Source organism: Chionomys nivalis, chromosome 15, assembly GCF_950005125.1.
Source record: "Chionomys nivalis chromosome 15, mChiNiv1.1, whole genome shotgun sequence".
In the NCBI taxonomy this organism is placed as follows: Eukaryota; Metazoa; Chordata; class Mammalia; order Rodentia; family Cricetidae; genus Chionomys; species Chionomys nivalis.
Genome location: NC_080100.1, coordinates 41,225,254 through 41,246,513, shown reverse-complemented (window position 1 = coordinate 41,246,513; position 21,260 = coordinate 41,225,254). Strand labels below are relative to the sequence as shown.

Below are 21,260 nucleotides of genomic sequence, written 5' to 3'. Positions count from 1 at the left end.
ATTTCTTCAGCTAGCACATCTGTGCTACAATAGTCTAGTGCTGACCCATCTCAGATAGGCCAATTAAGCAGCTTAAAGATTAACATCTACTCATGTGTGGGAAAACACACTTCCTATCCTCAGACAGCCTTGTCCTTCCTGGGTTGAATGACCTTGTCGCTCTCTGGGAACAAACACGTAATTTGTTATAACATAATTTGTTTGCATATGGTGATGACTTTGTATTTCCCTATCACCTTAGAATTCTTCAGAACCCCGAGCAAACAGGTCCTGGTGATTATTTAAGCTTGTCATTCTTTAGACTACAGATCACAAACGCACATGATTTGGGGGACAGTTTGGAAGGTGGAAGCAGCCTTTGTAAGTGTACATTTCAGCGAGACAGCGCAGTTTCCAAGTGTGGCCTCCATCGAGTCTTTGAAAGACCACCCTGCTCTGTAGAGACAGACTACAGCATACTTCTTTCTTTCCACGGTACTTTCATGGAATGTTCTATTCCCTCCTTTTCTGGTCCTTTCTAAGCCCAGTTTAATTCCCATTTCATCCTAAAACCTTTTCTCACTGTCTTCGTCCTCAGAACCTGCTCCTACATTTGAATTTCTTCAACACTTCCTAGGGAAGCCCTCATGAATGAAGTCAGACCCGAGTTTGACTCGCTCAGCATGGCTGTGGGAATCACCGTGCTTCCCGGGCCTGATGAGAAGATGGTGAGACTTGGCCTATTCACTTCACATAGCTCAAGTGAGGCTTAGACGCCATGCCTTCAGAAGGCATACTTAGGGTAGAGCGTTAGACATTTGAGACATGGAGGTGGCTGGAGTTCTCTACTCCCTTTTACAAATAACAGATCAGAAGCTATGGAGGGCCACAGAGGAAGCTCCTGTCTGAAGGCAGATTCCCAGTTCATAGTCCTGAGACACCGGAAGCCTAAATATAACTGTTGCTGCTGGAGAAACTTTCTGCTAGGGAAAACTAAACACCAAAATAGTTGCTGGAGATTTGAAAACTGCTCACAAACACTTGGTACTCACTGTAAGTTTGCTAGATAGGCTCAATACAAAAGTCACATGTACTTTAGCTGCCAGTTAAAATACAAATGGCTATTTGATTAAAAATTTAGTTTTTATACCTCTTAAGATATGTTTAAACGTATTCTAAACAACACTTTTATTCCTGTTTTTAACTATCAGAATGTCATTTTTAGGTTTAAAACTTAAGGATTTCTATTTTTAGACTGTTCTTCATTACAAGCAACTTTATTTAGGAATTAAGAAGTTAGGGTTTAAGTCAGCATGCATAAAAAAAAAAACTTTAAATCTTTTTCCAAAATGAAGTATGCAGCTAAGGCCACAGTAATGCATGCAAGAAGACAGGGACAGACAGAAAAGCACACATGCGTCCTGAGATGCAAGTAGAAAAAAGAGCCCCCAGGAAAGGGCGGCACGGCACTGCTCGGGCCCGGCAGAGCAGGTGGCAGACAGAGATGCCCAAGAAAGGGGCAGTGAGATCAGGAAGGAGAATCAGGATGGAAGAAAGGTTTACATGGGCAACAGGGACAGTTACCTGAAGGAACAGAGAGACAGAAATGAAGGCAGACACAAAAGAAATGTTTAAAAATGACAATAGGAGAAAAGTAGGAACAAAACTTTAAAATACTTGCGTTAACAGAATTAAGTACAGGAAAAGAGGAGATTTGGAAACCAGGCAAGGAGGAAAATAGGCACAGAGTTTTGGAAACCAATGCGGAAATCAGTGCACTGTCACTGTTCACCACTAACATGGGAAATCTCCTTCGTTCTGAGTTTTAAAGGAACACTACCCCTCTGGGGTTTTGAAAAGCCAACTTTAAATAAATCTTTCATTTTCCTTAGTTAGAAAATATTAGTAGGGTTGGGTACTGTTAGGCTAAATGAGGAGGACATATTTTCCAAACCTCTCCGGCAGCAGGAGGATGCGCTTCCTCGGCTTTCCTGACTATCTAACAGCTTAGCACCGAGCAGCACCAGGTGGAAAGATTTAGGAAGCTTCCAGAATACAGCCGTGGTGTGTGTCCTTCCACCTGCTGGGAGCTATAGCTGACAGTTCAGCCAGGAACATAAACTCTGTGGCCAGCAGACTATCAGTCCCGCAGGGGAAGACACAGCTCCCAACCAGACGCTCTCCTAAGGAACTAGGGCACAGGGCTGGCTGTTCATCTCCCTCAAATCATATCCATGATCAGAGCTTCCCTCGTGATACAAAGGTATTTCAGGACAAACTGCATGCAACAACAGAGTCAATGCTAAAGAGCTTTCTTCACTCAGAAGACAAAAGCAGCGTGACTTGAGAGGCTGGCTAGAGAGCTTAGAATGAAAATAATCACTGTTCCAGGGTCAGCAGCTCTCCCAAGGCCTATTTATAACAAACCACATTGGCCTTCTGCGGGATTATTTATAGTACTGTATAAAATAAACACTAACCAGGGACCTGGTCTATAATCATATCCCTTCTTGCTTCATTTGATCACCACCTTAGAACCTGGCTGAGAGAGGGATGGAACAACACATTTGTGTTGATGTAAGCTCACAATTTTATGCTATCCGAAGCTGAGCTACTTCTATGTCTACATGTACAATGCATGTTCTGTCATATGACTTCTTGTTTCCATACTTTCGAGTGTAGTCCCCTGGAGACACTCACTGCTTCATTAATGAGACATTACTATCCATAAATAAATTACAAAACTCCCAAGCCGTAAATGTATCTCAGACTGTTAAAGATTTAAGATAGAAACCAAGCTCAAGCTAGTCACTGTGAGTGGTTATAGGTCAACTAAAGGACCAGAAATTATCAACTGTAACAGAAATGGTAAAAGTTCCAATCATGGTCCTGACAGATCTACTGACGTCAGTGGTGAATCTTAAAAACAGCAGACAACATCAGAGATGACAGTGACACATTTACAGAGCTCCGACTGCTCTCAACATCTCGCCAGTCCCTTTATAAACAGAATTTAGCTTGATCGCAAGCTGACTCCACTCCCACAAAAAGTGCCAGGATTACCCCATTTATAATTTGAGAAACAATGATAGACTCCGTATTTTCTTCAAGATCACAAAGCTAGGAAATTTCCAAGCTGGGATTCAAGATTAATCTTGAATTAAACTCCAATGCTCAGAACCACTCTACTGTTTATAATTCTATGAAATCACACAGGAACTTCTAAGTCAAGCTAAACACGCCTTTAAATCTCTCTGAATTTTAATTCTTCAAATAACACAAATAATGTTAGGGTTGTGAAATTTAACATCTTCCCAGATTTAGAAGAGATTGGACAATTTTTATTTCAAGAGCTACTAAGTCCTAAAATTACGTTTGGCGGTGTATTGCTACAGTTGAAAACAGCAACACTACTGTTAGAAAACATGAAAAATATGCAGACTAATTCAGAAAAATCATTGCTTGGCTGGAAAAACCTCAGACAGCATTTGAAACAGAATGCCACAAAACACTGATGTATTAAGTGTCCTCTTCTAAGGGCTGGAAATGTGGCTAATTTTGTAGAATGTTTGCACGGCATACAGAAGGCCCTGGGTTTGACCCCCAGCACTGCCTAAAGCTGGACATGATGGTACACACCTGTAACCCCTGCACGGGGGTGAGGTGGGGGTGGGGACACACGTACAAAGCAGAATGACCAGAAATTCAAAGTCATCCTCAAATACTTAGTTTCAGGGTAGCCTTAGTTATATGAAACCCCGTTACAAAAGCAAGCCAACCAACCAACCAATCAACCAACCAACCAGTTTCATCAGAGTAATGCTTTAGTTTGTATAGCTTGCTATGCTATCTCAAGTTCCTCTAGTATAATATACTAACAATATCTATCTTATAGAGTTAAATGGGATTGGTGATATGTGAATATTTAGTATAAGTAAGCTTTTATTTTTTTTTTTAAATTTTCCTAGTCATGGTCTTATTGTAGCCTAGGCTGGTCACAAGCCAACTATGTAGCCAAGGCTAGCTTTGAATTCCTGATCCACCAGCATCCATCTTCTCTGTGTTGATATTATAGACATTACAACCATGCCCAATTTAAATAATTTTTTCTTTTCTTTTTTCTTTGAGACAGGGTCTCATTCTGTAGTACTGGATGACCTGGAACTTGTTATATAGACCAGGCTGACCTCAAACTCATAGAGATCTATCTACCTGCCTCTGCCTCCTGAGTGCTGGGATTAAAGGCACCTGCTACTCCTTTGCCCTGCAACCACCCCGCCCCGGGCTTTTGTTTTGAGACAAGGTCTCACACTGTAGTTCAGATTAGTCTTGAACTCAAGGCAACCTTCCTGCCTTAGCTTCCTTTCAGGTGCTGGAATTTTATATACCATGCTACACACAATTTAAGTTTCTCACTTAGAGGGCATAAGGATTAGGAGTTCAAAGCCCACCTCAGCTACAGACCAAGTTTGAGGTCAACCTGAGTTACATGAATATTTACCTCAAAAGAAACCAACCAATCAACACCCATTAACCAACACACTCACCCACCATTTAACCAAAATTCAAAACTAAAGAGTTCAAGAGCAACAGTTTATCAGTTTAAATAATTCATTTAAACAAAGAACAAAACATTATTGCTACATTTAACTTGGCAGTTATCTGCACTAGTACCAGAGAGGGAAGGGATTAAAACTAATTCAAAATGTCAAGTAGTTGAAAGACTAAGTATCTTTGGAAGAGGGTTTTGTAGTTTCCATTTATACTTGGCCATGTTGAGGTGCTCTGGGGATTCACAATGGATAAAGCATGAGGAACTGAGACATCTACTCTGTACTTGGTTAAAATGTCTTGTGTTTCTGATCAGTGTACCAGAGAGATGGAAATGGAAAACACCTGACCAAATGTCTCATTAAGAAGGCATATATACCTGGACCAGAAAATGGCAATTAAAAGACTGTATCCATTCTTTTTTTTCTACATGCTAGTTATTTTCCACATGTGATCTTTTCCATTTCTTTGAAGGGTTTGTCTAAAGACTAATTATTTCCTTTTTGGCACCAGGGCTGCAATTCAGGTAGAGGCCACCTGTTAAATAATGGGGCTTTTTTCTTTTTTTATTATTGATTCCATGGCCTATTGTCTAAGTTTCTTCCAGGTGTGGATAACTAAAAGAAAATAAAAATGTAGTCCATTATTCATGCAAGCTTTGAAAGTAAAAATGTAAATGTAGGACAATAGAGGTGCCCCTTGCCCTCCACATACTCACATGCTGCCAACAGTAATAAAAAGTGAGGTGCTGGCAGAAGAACAGACAAAAAAAATAATGTAAAATGATGAAATAAACTTAAAAATACAGAAGGTCTCACTTTGATAATATCAGTTGAAGCAACAGGATTATTCATTTAGTAGTGTACAATTTAGAAACAAAAAGTTTTAATGTTGGCCTGATATACCAAATCAGTACCAGGTGGGCTTTGATGGCAGTTAAAAACAAAAATAATGGCACAGAACCCTAGAGAAATATATAAGCATATTCATACAATCTTGGGATTATGAAGATTTTCAGCATAACATTGGGCAGAAAACGTGTAGAAAAATATTGACAGCTTTGATACTGCAAATATGTCAACAAAATAACCCCACATAAGTAAATGTAAGGCAGCCACAAGAGGGTAAAATATTTTAAACAAAAAGAATACCTGTGATATTTAGTAGCTTTTGCATATCAATTAGAAATGTAAAAATAGGCCGGGTGGTGGTGGCGCATGCCATTAATCCCAGCACTGGGGAGGCAGAGGCAGGCGGATCTCTGTGAGTTCGAGGCCAGCCTGGTCTAGAAGAGCTAGTTCCAGGACAGGAACCAAAAGCTACGGAGAAATCCTGTCTCGGAAAATCAAAAAAAAAAAAAAAAAAAAAAAAAAAGAAATGTAAAAATAGGGCTGGGATATGGCTCATGTGGTAAACTGCTTGCGTGAAGACCTAGGTTCAATTGCCATTACCACATAAACTTGGTGTGGTAACATATATATGTAATCCCAGCATTTGAGAAGTGGGGGCAAGTAGATTAGAAGTTCAAGTGATGTGGGATTCCCCTCTGTATGCTGTGAATACCACTGGTTAATAAACAAACTGTCTTGGGCCTGCACAGGGAATAGAGAGGTAGGTAGGGGAAACTAAACTGAATGATGGGAGGAAGAAGGAGGAGTTAGAGAGAAGCCATGTACCTGCTGCCGGATACAGACACTGGCGATACACACATTACTAGAGATGGGGTAAATTAATATGTAAGAGCCAACAAGAAGCAAGAGCTAATGGGCCAAGCAGTGATTTAATTAACACAGTCTCTGTGTGATTATTTTGGGTCTGAGCTGCTGAGCAGCCGGGAACACACAAGTGGCCTCCTTGTCCAACATTCAGGGCCATCCTCAATTACACAGTGAGTATAAGGCCAATCTGGTATATAGGAAACCATGTCTCAAAACAAAAACAAAAACAAAACAAAAAACCCCAAACAAAACCAAATAAGCCAATAATAAATACAAAAGGCATAAAACACAAATTTCACTACCGTAACAAATGGCCAGATAATCCTTTAAAAGTGCTCAGTTTCACCATTAAGCCAAGAAATACAAAGTAAAACAAAGTTGTAGAGATTAATAAGTATGTATCTCTGATCTGTGATATAATACACACTTACTCACTTATTCTCCAAGACAGGGTAACTAAAAGCCTCTGCCTTGCTGTTTTGGGTATAGGGGACTCAACATTTTAGGAAGACTTGTCGTGGGCCCACTGGAGCCGACAGTAGAGAGCGGGTAAAGGAGCACGAGCTGCCAAGGGGTGGGCTCTCCAGGGTGATGCAAATATCTGATCTTGTTTGGTTTATGTGGATGCATATACTTGCCAAAATTCACCACAGAGATAGCAACTGTTTCTCATTTATAAATTATACTTTGGTTAAAATTTGATTTGTTTTTAAAAACAGGGTTTCTTTGTGTAACTACCTTGGCTGTCTCAGAACTCACTCTGTAGACCAGACTGTCCTTGAAATCACAAAGATCTGTCTGTCTCTGCCTCCTTTTTAAAGGGTAAAAAAAAAAAAAAAAAAAAACAACCCAAAACCTTACTTAGCAGTTTCATTTCCTCTTAGCCTCAGGAAATAACAACCAATTTATAAAATAGTTTCTCAGTTCATTTACTCATGAAGGGCTATAACTGAAAATTACAAAAATGTTTCCAAAAACGGGCAAACAGTAAATTTTGCTTAAAATAGAATATTATAGCACATCAAATGATATGTTGCAAAAAATGACATGGAGGACATGGATGACCTACTGAAAAGACAAAACATATGAAAAGAAATATTGGTGTGATGGTATCCTAGGGGGAAGAAATCTTAACTAGGCTTTCCTAAGTATTGTTTGACTTTGAGATACGGTTAAAGTTTCAGATCACGTGATAACTTATTTGCTGCTTGTGTACACGGAAACTAACAGTCTCCCTAGCACAGGCTTTGTTTCTATCTATAAGTGACTTTTTCTGCTACGTTATATCAACCCTTAGGACTCCTGCTCCTTAAACTTCATTTTTATTAGAAATTGTGGACTTTATGTGTGCATAGGTTTTTGTTTATATAAGATGATTTTGCTAATAAAATAAAAAAAAAAAACTAACAAAAAGGCATCCTGAAGAGAGTCCCATGGCTTTATATTTCCAACATGGAAAGGTAATCTCTCTGCTAAATTTATATTAATTAAACTGTCAGCCTTAGTGTTGTATAATCTGGATTCAGCTAAAAAATTAAAAACTCCACGGTTTCTAAAAACAGGTCCACTGTAACCAGCACACTAACTAAAACAGAAGAAGCAGTTATGAGTGCTTGAACATGTCTACCGTCTCTCTAGGTCAGATAACTAACATCTTTCTCATATCATCTCCTTCAGGGGATTAGGTGAAGAGAGCTTGTCTCAGTAGAATTTTTGTCCATTTACAGCAGTTTTAGATTGCTTAGCAATATGTCAAATCTTGCTGATACTGTCCCAGGTTCCACGCATGCCCATCTTTCTCCCACACCTGCTTCCAGAACTCCTGCTAAGTGCTAGGCATTGTGTTGAATGCCTTTCATGAGTTTGCTAACTCAGTTCTAAAAACTGCACTGAGCATGGATAGCTCCATTTTAGAAGTGAAGGTAGGCTGCTTCCTTGAGAGCATCCAGCAATCAGTGTCTGAGCAGGGATTTAAACCAAGGCAATCTAAGTAGTCAGTCCACTGGATAAGTATGTGATAATTCAATACAGGGACAACAGTAGCTTTTGAACTCTGAGGAGGTAGAAAGAAAGAGCAAAGCGGTGCACAGATGAGCATGGATGATGCCCTACAACCTACTCCAGAGATGGGCACTGTTGCTCATAATCAGAGGGCCCTGAAAGTCATCTCTGAAATTCAGGCTCAAGTGCTTTCTTGTCCCAGTGGTCAGTATTTCACAGTGGAATCACTGCTGGTAGAAGCTGGTGCTCTGAAAAGACCATGTGCTTTTCAGAGGTGCAAGCAGGGCTGGAGAGGTGGCTCAGTGGTTAAGAGCACTGACTGCTTTTCCAGAGGACCCAGGTTCAATTCCCAGCACTCACACGGTGGTTCACAACTGTCTGTAACTCTAGCTCCAGGGGACCCAACACCCTCACACATACATACATGAAGGCAAAACACCAATGAACGTAAGATAAAAATAAACGAATTCCAAAAAAAAAAAGAAAGAAAGAAAAAAGAATTGTATGCAACCCTATCACTTACCATGGGACAAATAGTTTAGTTTCTTTTAACTTCAGCCCCACATTTATAGAATGGGACTAATACGAATTATCTGATGGAGTTGGGAAAAAGTATCCTGCCACAGAAGTCCTTTAACCTACAAACCTGTTCTTGTGAAAGGTAATAGGGATGAGATAGGATACAGGACCTGCAGGACGCCTGGAATACAGTGCACACAAGCATTTGCTTCCTGAATGAAGGTGGGAACCAGAGCCACCTCCATCGGCACAAGTGTTAGAATGAAAGACCATGGGGAGAGAAGGGAGCATATCTTATTAACAGTGTTTTTTTAAAAAATATTTATTTATTTATTTATTTATTTATTATGTATACAATATTCTGTCTGTGTGTATGCCTGAAGGCCAGAAGAGGGCACCAGACCTCATTACAGATGGTTGTGAGCTACCATGTGGTTGCTGGGAGCAGTTAAGGCAATGCTCTTAACTGCTGAGCCATCTCTCCAGCCCCTCAACAGTGATTTCTATTATGAATTACTTTATATAATTTTAATAATTGGAATAAAAGACAGCTAGTTAAAGTATAATCAATCAATGCCTGAAAAGAAATGAAGGGATTCCATATTAAAGCGACTCTTGAAGTCCGTCCAAACAAGTGGAAGAGCCAGTGAACATCTACATCCCACTTAGGGCAGAACAAATATGGTCATTTTAAGCCTCCACTTGGCTTCTATACATTATTGTAGAGTACTGAGATAAATCAAACTTGAGTTAGACAAGTTAATAGTACACTTCAGAACCTCTCTCAGGCCAAGTAAATACCTAGCCAAATACTGAAGGGCCCTGTAGTATAATATCCGAAGGTTTCAGGTCTGGCATATTACTGCACACTTCCTCCTATGACCATTGATCCTAAAATCTTCTCACAGACAAGAGCACAATAGTCCCAACATCAAGGTCATTAAAAGTCCTACTGTTAAGGCACACACATCATTCATTCTCAGTGTCATCCTAAGCAGAAATCTTCTCTCAGTGACAGCTTGTTGCACTTGGGATAGTGTCCTGTCCATCCTCATTTCACGTCCATGACTCACACTGCTTACATGAAGAACATTCAAGTAAAATAAGGACGACTTTCACAGCATGCAAACGGAACCCATACACACTGCACATGACAATGACACTGTGAAGCTGGGGTCACAAGGTCATACAAAGTCACAAAAGGGGGGGGTTGTATTTACCTATGAGAGGCCCCACATGTTCTAAAGCAGATTTTTTTTGTGGGGGGGGCATATTGTCTGTTCTTTTTTTATTTTTGTTTATTTATTTATTTATTGAATCTAGAGTCTTTACTTGATAAGTAACCATGGTTTAAAGAGCCCAAGAGACTCTTCAACTGAATGTAAGCAGACAGAGCAAGGGGAGAACTTCAATAGTGAATAAGAGGCAGACCGGCTGCTTTGAAATTACTGAATAACAAGTGTTTACATCAAAACACACTCTCCTTTGGACTTCACGGACTACCAATATTTCATTCCGATTAACTGAATCAAGCAAGTTTTATAACTTGATTTGTGGCTTCAGGCATTGTTCTGCTATGAACCCTTTCTCAGCTGGGGACCCTCCAGGGGTTTCTGCTAGCTGTGACCATGCCTGCACTCTAGGCCTCCTTTGCCTCATGCACTTCGGTCTGCTCTGGTCTACAGGACAGATTTGAATCGCAGCTTTCTGAAGTCTCCAAGCAAAGACCACAAATATGAAAGCTATGAAAGCAATACATCACCACTGCACCTGCCAAGTTTCCCCCTTCTTTCTCACGTGCAGCGGCAGCCCGGTGACCCCTTCTATGACTGAATTCAGAGTGCTCCTACGAGTGTTCCTCAGCCTGTGAGGCGGCCAAGACACAGCTCTTCCCAAGAAATGCATTATTTCACAGTGAACAACACAGAGCCGTTAAGAGAGTTTTAAAGGGAAAATATTATTCACACTAAGAATTCTGTAGCATTCGAGGTTCCTTAAAGATAAAGGATCACATAGCATGTGAAAGGAGGGCAGTCTGCTAGGGGACATGATGCAGTGTGACACGGTCTGAGGCACTCCCCAAGCGTAAGTTCAAGCACAGCAGCTTGGTGGAGATAAGAACCCCCCAAGTGTGCGTGTGGTTCCGATACTCAGACTGACCCAAGAGCGTGGCTTAAAGCTCTGTGGTTCCATGCCTCCCTGCTACTACAGCCTGGTCTTGAAGGCGAGTGAGCTCATGCTCTACCTTTCTGGCTGAAAGATGGAGAAGGGAAAAGACTGTGTAATATGTCAATATTGTGAAGAAGGAATGAGACCCCACAAAGTCACTGCATTGGGAACCTTATTCTAAACTCTATAATAAAGATAAAGAAAAGTTACATGAGAGGTGGACCTATAGCCAGGATTAAGACTGGCAATGCTCATATAAGATAGAGGCACAGCAATTTAAGGCACCAGAATCAAGACGGGATATTGAAATCAGATTCTGCACAAGGCTGCTTAGACTAAAACCAAATAGGCTACTATAACCAAATATTAGCATTCATCATAGGGTTCAAAGAATAGTCAGAAACTTGTAATATTCAACAACAAAAGCCAATCAGCATATAAAGAACTAAGAAAATCTTAGCTATATGGAAAAGCACAATCAACAGATACTAGTAACAAAATGACAGACACTGACATTAATTGACAAAGACTTAAAAATATGCTCCAGGAAGTAAGGGAAAATACTCTTGGAATACACAGAAAAACAGAAGGAAGGCTTCAATGTAAAAATAAATATAAGTAAAAGTTTTAGAACTGGAAAATACAAAGTTCAAATCTGAAAAATCATTGGATGGGTCCAGTATCAGAATGGCTATGAGAGAGGAAAAGTTCAGTAAATCTGAAGACAGATCATCAGAAAATATCCAGTATCCAGTCTGAACTGAAAGAAAAGTGAAAACAAAATTTAACAGAGCGTGGGGACTTGTGGAGGAAACACTAAAAGTCTAAAATTCAACACCGGAGAGCCAACATGGCAAAGATACCAATTCTCCTAAGATTGATTAATAAACAATGGAATTCAAATAAAACCATAGCAGACTTATTTGTACTTAAGAGAAACTGACTCTAAAATTTACATGGAAAGACAAAGCAACTAGAATAGCCAAAGCAACTTAGAAAAGAGAAAGTTTCAAGGCTTCTATTACCTGATCATTACCTGGTCAAAAGCTGCTCTGAGCAAGAGGACGTGGAGTGGTGGATGAGACAGAGGAGGAGAGTCTGCACAGAGCGAGCTGAGAGCTGACAGTGTTGCAAGGCAGGAGCAGAGGAAGGCAGTTTTTGAAACAATTACACTATAATATCCAGACACCCAAATGAAGAAAACAAAAGCTGGCCTGAACCTCATACCTCACATAGTCTCTTACAAAAAAAATAGGCAACAGACCTAAATGTGGCAGAATAAAAGTTACTGAAAACTTAAGGAAAATTCTATATGAAAGAGGTCATAAATATGACCACTAAAGCACAGCCCATAAAGAAAAAGAAGTCGGACATTATATGAACAGTGAGGCACTATGAATGAAAAGAAATAAAATAAAAATTAAAAAATTAAAAGCACGAGAAAACTGGCAAATATGATCTAGATCAATAGAGAATTCTGAAATCTCAGGAGTCAGAAACCACCTAAAAGAAAATGGGCAAAGGCCAGAAGGCAAGTACAGGACACACTTAAAATGACAGCTCCCTTTCAGAACAGTAGTGACACAGCTGAGAGGTACCAAGCAGGAGTTAGCACATCTTTGCACACATATTTATGTTTGGTGCAGCTCAGCCCTCAGGTCCAGTGGGAACAATGTGGCATAGATTCAAACACTCCTTTCCTTAGGAAAGATGCACATGAAATCAGAAAAAGTATATGAAAGCCTACCATAGACCAGACATCAGATAAATCACAAATTAAGTTTTATTAAATACTATATAAAATCACATGTCATTTGGACTTAATTTGCTTCTTTATGTATCTTAGAATCAATCAAACGTGACTAAGATGATGATCTATTTTGAGAGGTTAGGCACAGATAAGTAATATGAGACATGATTAAAATCTATAGATGCTACACAGTATTTTCAATATCTAACACATTTTTTTATTTTTATTTTTAATTAACATTTTTTTATTAAAAATTTCCACCTCCTCCCCGCCTTCCCTCCTCCCACTTCTCCCTCCCCTCCCCCTCCCTCTCCAGTCCAAAGAGCAGTCAGGGTTCCCTGCCCTGTGGGCAGTCCAAGGTCCTCCCCCCTCCATCCAGGTCTAGGAAGGTGAATATCCAAACCGGCTAGGCTCCCACAAATCAGTACATGCAGTAGGGTTAAAACTCAGTGCCATTGTCCTTGGAACTGGGGGGTGGGGTGGGATGGGGGAAAGGGGAGGTGGGGAGAGACAAGTGAGAAGGGGAGGATAGGGAGAGCTTGGGGGAATGGGATGGTTGGGATAATGGAAGGATGGATATGGGAGCAGGGAAGTATATATCTTAATTAAGGGAGCCATTTTAGGGTTGGCAAGAGCCTTGACTCTAGAGGGGTTCCCAGGGGTTCAGAGAAATATCTAACACATTTAATGCAGAAAGGACCAGTACTACTTGAGATTCAACTGATATCCAGGGAACAAAGCTTTGAGGACCAACATGTGTGGTCATAACATCTGATAAACAGGGACCAACATGACCACAGAATTAGGGAGTCTGAGTCCATCAGTCCTTCAAGTATGGTTGTGGGAATACTGTGTCTACAGGCCAAAGTCATCTACATGAACACTAAGACATTCATTTGTTGTGGAATAGAAGATTTGTTTACCTATGTAAATATGTTGCATCTGTTTGTGTTGAAGAATAATTGTTTACCTATGTAAAGATGTGCTGCTGTTTTACCTTGCCTGCCTGAGGCACCTGATTGGTCTAGTAAAGCTGAACGGCCAATAGCTAGGCAGAGGAGGGATAGGTGGGGCTGATGGGCAGAGAGAAAAGGGGTTCCAGCTAGCAAGAGGCCAGCCAGCCAGCCAGCCAGCCAAGGAGGAAGCAGGAAAGAAGAATGGAGGTGAGAAAAACGAGCCTCAGGCTTGCACATAGAAATGGGTTAATTTAAGTTAAAAAAGCTAGCTAGAAACAAGCCTAAGCTAAAGTTGAGCATTCATAATTAATAATAAGTCCCTGTGTCATGATTTGGAAACTGGTGGCCCAAGAAACCCTGCTACATTTATTTATTTGTGTTTCTGTGTCCATGTATGTGTTACTTGCTGCATGCATGTGGAGGTCAGAGGACGCCTTACAGGAGTTGGTTCTATTACCATGTGAGTTCCTGTGACCAAATTCAGGTTGTCAAAGCCGGGCGATGGTGGCGCACGCCTTTAATCCCAGCACTCGGGAGGCAAAGGCAGGCGGATCTCTGTGAGTTCGAGACCAGCCTGGTCTACAGAGCTAGTTCCAGGACAGGCTCCAAAGCCACAGAGAAACCCTGTCTTGAAAAACCAAAAATAAAAAATAAAAAATAAAAATAAAAATTCAGGTTGTCAGGCTTGGTGGCAAGAACCTTTCTTTACCTGCTGAGAGTTTTCAGAGTATGCGATGTGGAAGATCACAACATTGTAAAGCGCACATGAAATCTACCTGCTGCCACCATGCTAGACTTTAGAGATTTAAAAGGAGTGAGGCAATACCTTTCTCATGAAATCTTTCTGCTTTGAGGTTATAACTGCAACCACAACAATGACCAGGATAGCAAAACACCCCATCAGGGTATAACAATGACACTGGTATCTTGGCAGTCACCAAGAGCTTCCTAATTGGACTTAAGGTGTCTTCAGCTGGAAGGAAATCATGCTTGGAACTGGAAACCTAGCCAAGAACCCATGGCCAATGACTTCATGGATCTTAAAGGAGAATCTTCACCACTTTACTAAACTACCATGATTCCTAACTACATTCTATATACTTATCCTTATAAGTAGATCTCTCACTCCTCACTGAAGAAGCGCCTCTTTGCAACAGAAGCAGAAAGACAGACAGACACACAGAGAGAACAGCTGATCACTGGGGTCCAGCACCAGTGAATACATTTACAGTGTAACTCCTGAATGTAAGGCACAGGGAACATTGTGACAGGGCCCAGAGACTGTAAGGACCAGAGGACCAGAGAATCTGCAATGATACTGTACCACCTAGAAATGACAGAGAAGCTTCACCCAATACGGCTGCCTAAACAAGACTTGAACATGACAATACCAAGAGACATGCTAATGGGGAAGGGAAAATCTCTTGCGGTGGGGGCACCTCTAGACAAAACACTACAGGCAACTAAGGAAAAGGGAATTAGTCTTTCCCAAAGGTGAGCCCCTAATTGGTTATCCATACCAAGTAGTCAGCCCTGAAATTACACTCAAACAGCTAAATGTACTCAGTAGGTTGTATTTATATTTATATATTAATGCAAATATGTAGCAATAACAATTAAAGAAAAAAAGGCCATGAACTGGAGGGGGCATGAAAGTGAGGGAACATGGGAGGGGTTAAAAGAAGAAAGAAAGGGCTACTTACATTAACATATAATGGGTTTAAGATAATCATTTTAAAGATATTTAAGCCTTCTTAGTTTTAATTTCTAATAAGGCAAACACTGGTAGTATTACTCCATATAAAAATCTCAAAAAAAAAAAAAAAATCTCTAGGGTCCTGAGGCCAAAAATTAGAGACCTGCTGCCAACCCAGCACTAAAGAATGACTAGAATCCCCAACGTGGCTAACGTGGATTCTCATTACTCTCAGCTTGTGTGTGTACCAAATTGTTACTCAGGGCTGGCAATCTCCTGCCTGTATGAAGGGAAGACTGTTGTTAAAGCATTTACTGATTGTCACTATACCCTTCATTTACTGCATGGCTCAACTATCCGCAAATAATAGTATGTAGTGAGTATAAAATTCATCAAATCTTTACCAGATAAGCAGTAAGATGAAGTTAGTCCAAAAATGTCACTTTATGATACAATGTGACCAGGTAGGTCTGAAGGTCAATAATCATTTTCTAAAAACATTTGCCTTATTAAAAATTCACTGCTTTGGCTGCTCAGACAACTGGTGTTCATTACTTCTGTACTGCTAACTCCAGAGGAAGACTTTAAAATTTTTTCAAGTCAAATCTTTTTTTTTTTTTTTTTCAAATCTTGGCTCACAAAATCTAATCTCTAGCAGAAACAAACTACAACTGATGGATAAAAGTGATTTTTAATGCAAGCCAAGATGTGGCAATAAAGTAGAGAGGAAGAAGAGCAGACCCTAAGGTCCTAACACGGGGCTAGCCTGGAAGGACAGTTTTCCAGAGTCGAGACGAAGAGAGGACAGGGACGAGGCGCTCGGGAAGAGCAGCAGCGCTGAAACTTGTACAGTTTTATTAAAAACAGAAGCAAACCAGACCATAAGTGTATTTTCATTTTTACAAAAGCAAAGCATTTCTTTTAAAATGCTATTCGCTTTCACTAAGGCCAGCATAGAACCTTAGTAATTCTTGAGACCTTAACTGTCCTAAGGACAAATCTGAATTGATGTTTACTTTTGAGTATACATTGGAATGACATTTGGGGAGGGACACAATGAAAATATTTAACAGAGGCCTAACATGGACCCTCACTGACTAAGCAATTCCAGTCTTAGGAACTGGGCAGTGAAATAGTTATAAGGAGATTTCTTACAGTATTGTTCATAATACCCAAAACTGAAAACTGGAAAGAGCCTGAACATACAGCTACATGGTCAAGGAAACCTGTTCTTAAGCACATGATGGAATATCACATAAGACAAAACGTTAAAACGATACAAAAGTTATATAAGCAGTAGTTCCTATAAGTTCTGAAGGAAAGAAATTAGGTAAAAAATTAGACATTTTATTTTTGTTTCAAACATGCATGTATAAACATGTCTGGAGGGGTTAAATTAATATGACTATATATGTACATATATATTCATATACAATGTTAGTACAGTTTTATACATTCTACAAACTGTACATATAAATTAGTACTTATGGCATTTATCTTTGAGTTTGTAAATGAGCTTTATTTACTTTATTGAAGGGTACAACACTTGTTTTTCTATAGAAAGGAGTCTTACTTCTGTAATAATCATTAAAGTATTGACTTGAGGTAATCATGCAATGTTAGAATTTTTGAATCCTTACAATATGGAAGGCTGCATATACTACAGAGGAAAGTGGTAGAGGAAAGGGATGGAGAGAAAAGAAGGCAGGAGGCTACCGTATTAGTTATCGCTTTATTGTGTGTATTTGCTGTTCAGTTTTAAGATAACTTCAGTTTAGCAACCTGGAAAGACATTTTCAAGAGAACCTGCAAGTTCCCAGTGAGTATCTCCAGGACTTCAGTCGGCTCTCACAGGTTAATATTTCTGTGGAAGAGGCAGGTGGCTTAAAGAAACAAATGTCTCTCCACTGCCTTTTCAGCCACAGCTAGCGTCTCTCTAGCCGTTTGCGCTAATCAAGTTTTATCTAGGCAAACTCAGACTGGCATACTGACTCCAAGAACACGGTCATATGAGTCCTCTGGCTGATGCCAGCTGCCATGTGTCTAAATCGTTCTATGAAACGCATGCTTGAAGAAGGGTCTCGCAGCGGCATGAGTCTGATGCGCGGGACTAAGAAATACGGTACCACAGAGACCACTCCACCTGCTAAACCTGAATCTGGTGCCATCGCTGCCACCAAAAACTGGCAAAAAAAAGTGACAAAGAAAAAATTCTAGTAATTTTTAATGAGACATTTCTATCATGCACTTGGGCTTCATCTACCAATAACACATTTTAGGTGCCTTGCTAGACAGTGGAATCTGGGAATAATTATCAAACACCATGCACACTGTTTACAATAGAATCGTATTTCTTTTCTTTCTTTTCCTCTCCCGCTTTTTTTTTGCATAAAAAACAGAATGCTGCTGAATGGTACCCAAATGCCTGTTGTATACCATGCCAACACAGCAGCTCGGCCAAAAACGTGAATAGAATGGTTTGCCAAGTAAAAGAAAACATAACAAATTGGTAATGGTTTCTATCTTGACAGAAACTGAAAATGATCCCTCAATGTGTGGCCACTCATGTGGACACATAAAAATGTCTTAGAAGCAATCATTTTACCTCAGATAACAGACCCTGACAGAGCCATACAGCATACTGGCTGACTTTCAAGTCTCAAAAAATCGGCAGCCATGACCTACAAAACAGTCTGGGAACCACGTAACGTATGCATAACACACACGCATATGCCATGTACTCACAACATTTGCTATAACTTGTTTTGAATATAAGACCCCTTTCTTGGGTAGAATTCATGCTTATAAGAGAGACTCTAAACCACCAGTGACCCAGTGAAGCTGAGCTGACCTCTTTGTGAACAGAGGTGCTGCTGTTCTCAAAAAGCTACAGAATTCTGTGGTCTGCAGCGCAATGCAAAGGCCTACGTAAGGACACTGTGCCTCCTAGAAGGTTCTGCCTAGTGCCTTCATCCCTAGAGATAGTTTTCCTAAGATGCTACGTTAAGCATACCAAAAATATCCTGGAGGTACCTGGCATACAGATTTGATCTTCTGTTTAGAAGACAACAACTGGAAGGAAAAGCAAATCCCCAAGACCAGCTGGTGACCACTCTAACTTCCTGCACCACAGATGGAGGATCAGCCAACATAACAGACCACTGACCACCTCCCCCAACCCCCGTTTACGAGAATTTTCTGATTTAACTTTCTAATGAGAAAATTAGATGGAACATTGATTATATGGTCAAATCCTTTAAAAAATAGGAAGTGACTCTTTTGAAAACACGTAATTGGTATCTGAAGATAAAGAGGAATTCAGGACTATCAAATACTGAACCAAGGGGCTAGGAAGAATCTTAGGAAGTTAACTGATCTTGCCAAGTAGAAGGTAAATCTGACTCCTGTGGGTTATGAGTTCTGAATGAAACTTCTGGGGTTTGAATTGGATGGTGACTTTCTTGTTCAATAAAAAGTGCTTAGATGGCTTCTACAAAGGTTAAGAAAACGGAATGGGCATCAAGCTGCTCTTACAAAATGCCCTTCTTGATGAGTTAAGTGTAAATGAATCAGAAACACATGGGTCATATTTCCTTAAAAACACACACACAGATTCAAAAACAAGAGGAACACGACTTGGCAAAATGTGTGTGTGTGCATGTCAGCTGACCCTCAAATAAACACTTGAAAGGTATTTTGAGACACTGAAAGAATTGAAAATGAAACAAATCCTGCCGAGTCACATAAAGACAGCGTGTTCTTCTAGACAGCGTGCACGTGTCTCCATGGGTCACCAACACCTGTGGAGCGCCTGGCACAGAGCTACAGGAGTAGCCAGCTTCCGCCTTCCAGCCCCTTTGAATTTGTGTATAAACACTATATAAGTACCAAAACTGGTTACAAGAGATCAAGGATTTTATAAGATTGGCATCATAGCCCAGATTCTTCGGAAACTATAAGTTAATGGAGAACTATATAGGTATTTTTCAGGGCCCAGGAGTAGGTAGGCTTCATTCCATTCAAGCCATTTTCAAGTAGCCCTATTGGCTAAAGTTACATTTCAGTTGCAAAGTCTTACTCGTTTAAGTGTTTTCTTAATAAGTGTTTTTATGGCTTTTTAAATGTGTGTCCAGCCCTCTTCCTCCACCCACTAGATTTGTGAGTGCTCCACAAATCTTGCTGACTGCTTTCCTAGAGGATGAGTGTTGAACAGTTTTGAAACAGGGGAGATACTGTTGGCAGGGAGCATGGGGCCATGATTCTAGGTTGGGGTGATGGCACATGTGACAGTTCAGAGGCTCCAGAGGGTGAGTCATGTGTGGGGGTACTATTTGGTTGGCCCATTTCAGATATTCCTGAGCCAGACTCTTGTGGGAGGTGGAGGCAGGAAGGTGTGGGGAGGCCTAATATACTGCATGTGAAGTCAGCTTGAGGACAGGGCTATGATAAGGGAAAACACAGCTTGACTGCTTTTGGTCTTGGCTTACACATTCTTCCTCAGACTAAGATCAAGTTCTAAGCACATGGCACATGCATGTCTTTTGTTTAAAAGTTGAAAAGTACCTAAAGATAAAATTAGTCACGTATGTGTTCCTAGGATCCTGTAGATAAACTTGAACAGGAAGTTGGTAGGGAATATATTACTAAAATAGATGACTGAATTCTAAAATATTTGTGGGAAAGTATAAAAATATATTGATTTACTATCTTTTATGTTTGCTTCCTGGCTGTCTAACATAAATCTTATCTCTCTCTTTTTTTTTATAATTTGAAAAATTATGTAGGGCATCAAATCTTTCTTACACATTTTTTTCCTGGCTCACACAATACTGGCATTAAGTGAATGATTGGGGAAGTTCACTTATTTTGCTTTTTAACTGAAATGAAGTAGAAGGATGAAGAGGCCCTACAGTGCTGAGAGAAAAGTTTGAAAAAGATGCTGTAGTGGAAAGACCCCAGGGTCTTTACTCTGAGCCACTTGCTCATGGTCAACACAGAGAAACCCACATCCTTACCATCCTTCATCATCTTGCACTTCTGCCTCAGGAACACTGTTTTCAGGCGTTTCAGTAATTGCTTGAGTGAGCTTAGATTTAAACTGGCTCAGCAGTGCAAGGGTCTGGAATGACAATGAGATGCCAAACTGTTGATAAAGCTCATCTGAAGAAAGACATTTGATAGGAAAAAAATATCTTACTTGGATGTAAGACACAGGTAAATGCTAGATTTTTTTTCTTAAATAAAACTGGTTTCAGGCTACAGCAGTGGCATTGGTAAGCCCCAACACTGGCATCTTTCCTTAGAGACATTTCAATATTTTCTACTCCAAGACTTAACTGTGCTCACACAGCAGACATTCTCACTCTGTAAAATGTATGCTCATTTAGAGCTTCCCCAACAGAAGAGCAAGTCACCAGCATAAGGTGACTCAAATACAAGAGGGAAAACATCCACGTTGGTGGGGAGAATGGATGAACCCAATAATTGGTGGACTGCGAGGAAAGTGATGTAACATTTTAAGGAAACTCTTGACATGTCTTAGAAATTGATGTGATGCCTCTAATGCAGCAACTCCAACCAGGGGACACACTTCAAAAAAATAATCTGAGGCCAGAAAATGGCTTGTGCAGTAACATTCATCTACACAAAATATAAATGATTAGAGAAGGAGGCTACGAAGATCTCAATAGGCATGTGTTTTTTAAAGAGCATTTCTTTGGATTCTTAGTTTTCTCTTAGCTTTTGTGGGCAGGAACAAATGGCTACACCTTTGTAATCACATCTTTTCCTGGTTACAGTTGTCAGTCTTCTGACAAGTGAAGTGAAAACACGGGCCAGGGGTGAGAGTTTTCTGCTATAGGTCTTAAAGAGTTCTTCCTTGTGAGCAGGAGGATGGAGCACAACCTGCCTGTGAAATCAAG

At 40.2% G+C, this 21,260-nt stretch overlaps 1 protein-coding gene across 2 annotated transcripts in view; it reads right to left on the bottom strand.

Annotated features, from left to right (window-relative positions):
- Cwc27 (CWC27 spliceosome associated cyclophilin) overlaps positions 1-21,260 on the bottom strand; it is a 178,696-nt gene that overhangs the window by 6,845 nt on the left and 150,591 nt on the right. For both annotated transcript variants that reach the window (XM_057789743.1, XM_057789744.1), the window contains exon 13: positions 20,355-20,458. In XM_057789743.1, coding sequence (XP_057645726.1) covers positions 20,355-20,458 — 104 coding nt within the window. The remainder of the gene's footprint in view (positions 1-20,354; positions 20,459-21,260) is intronic.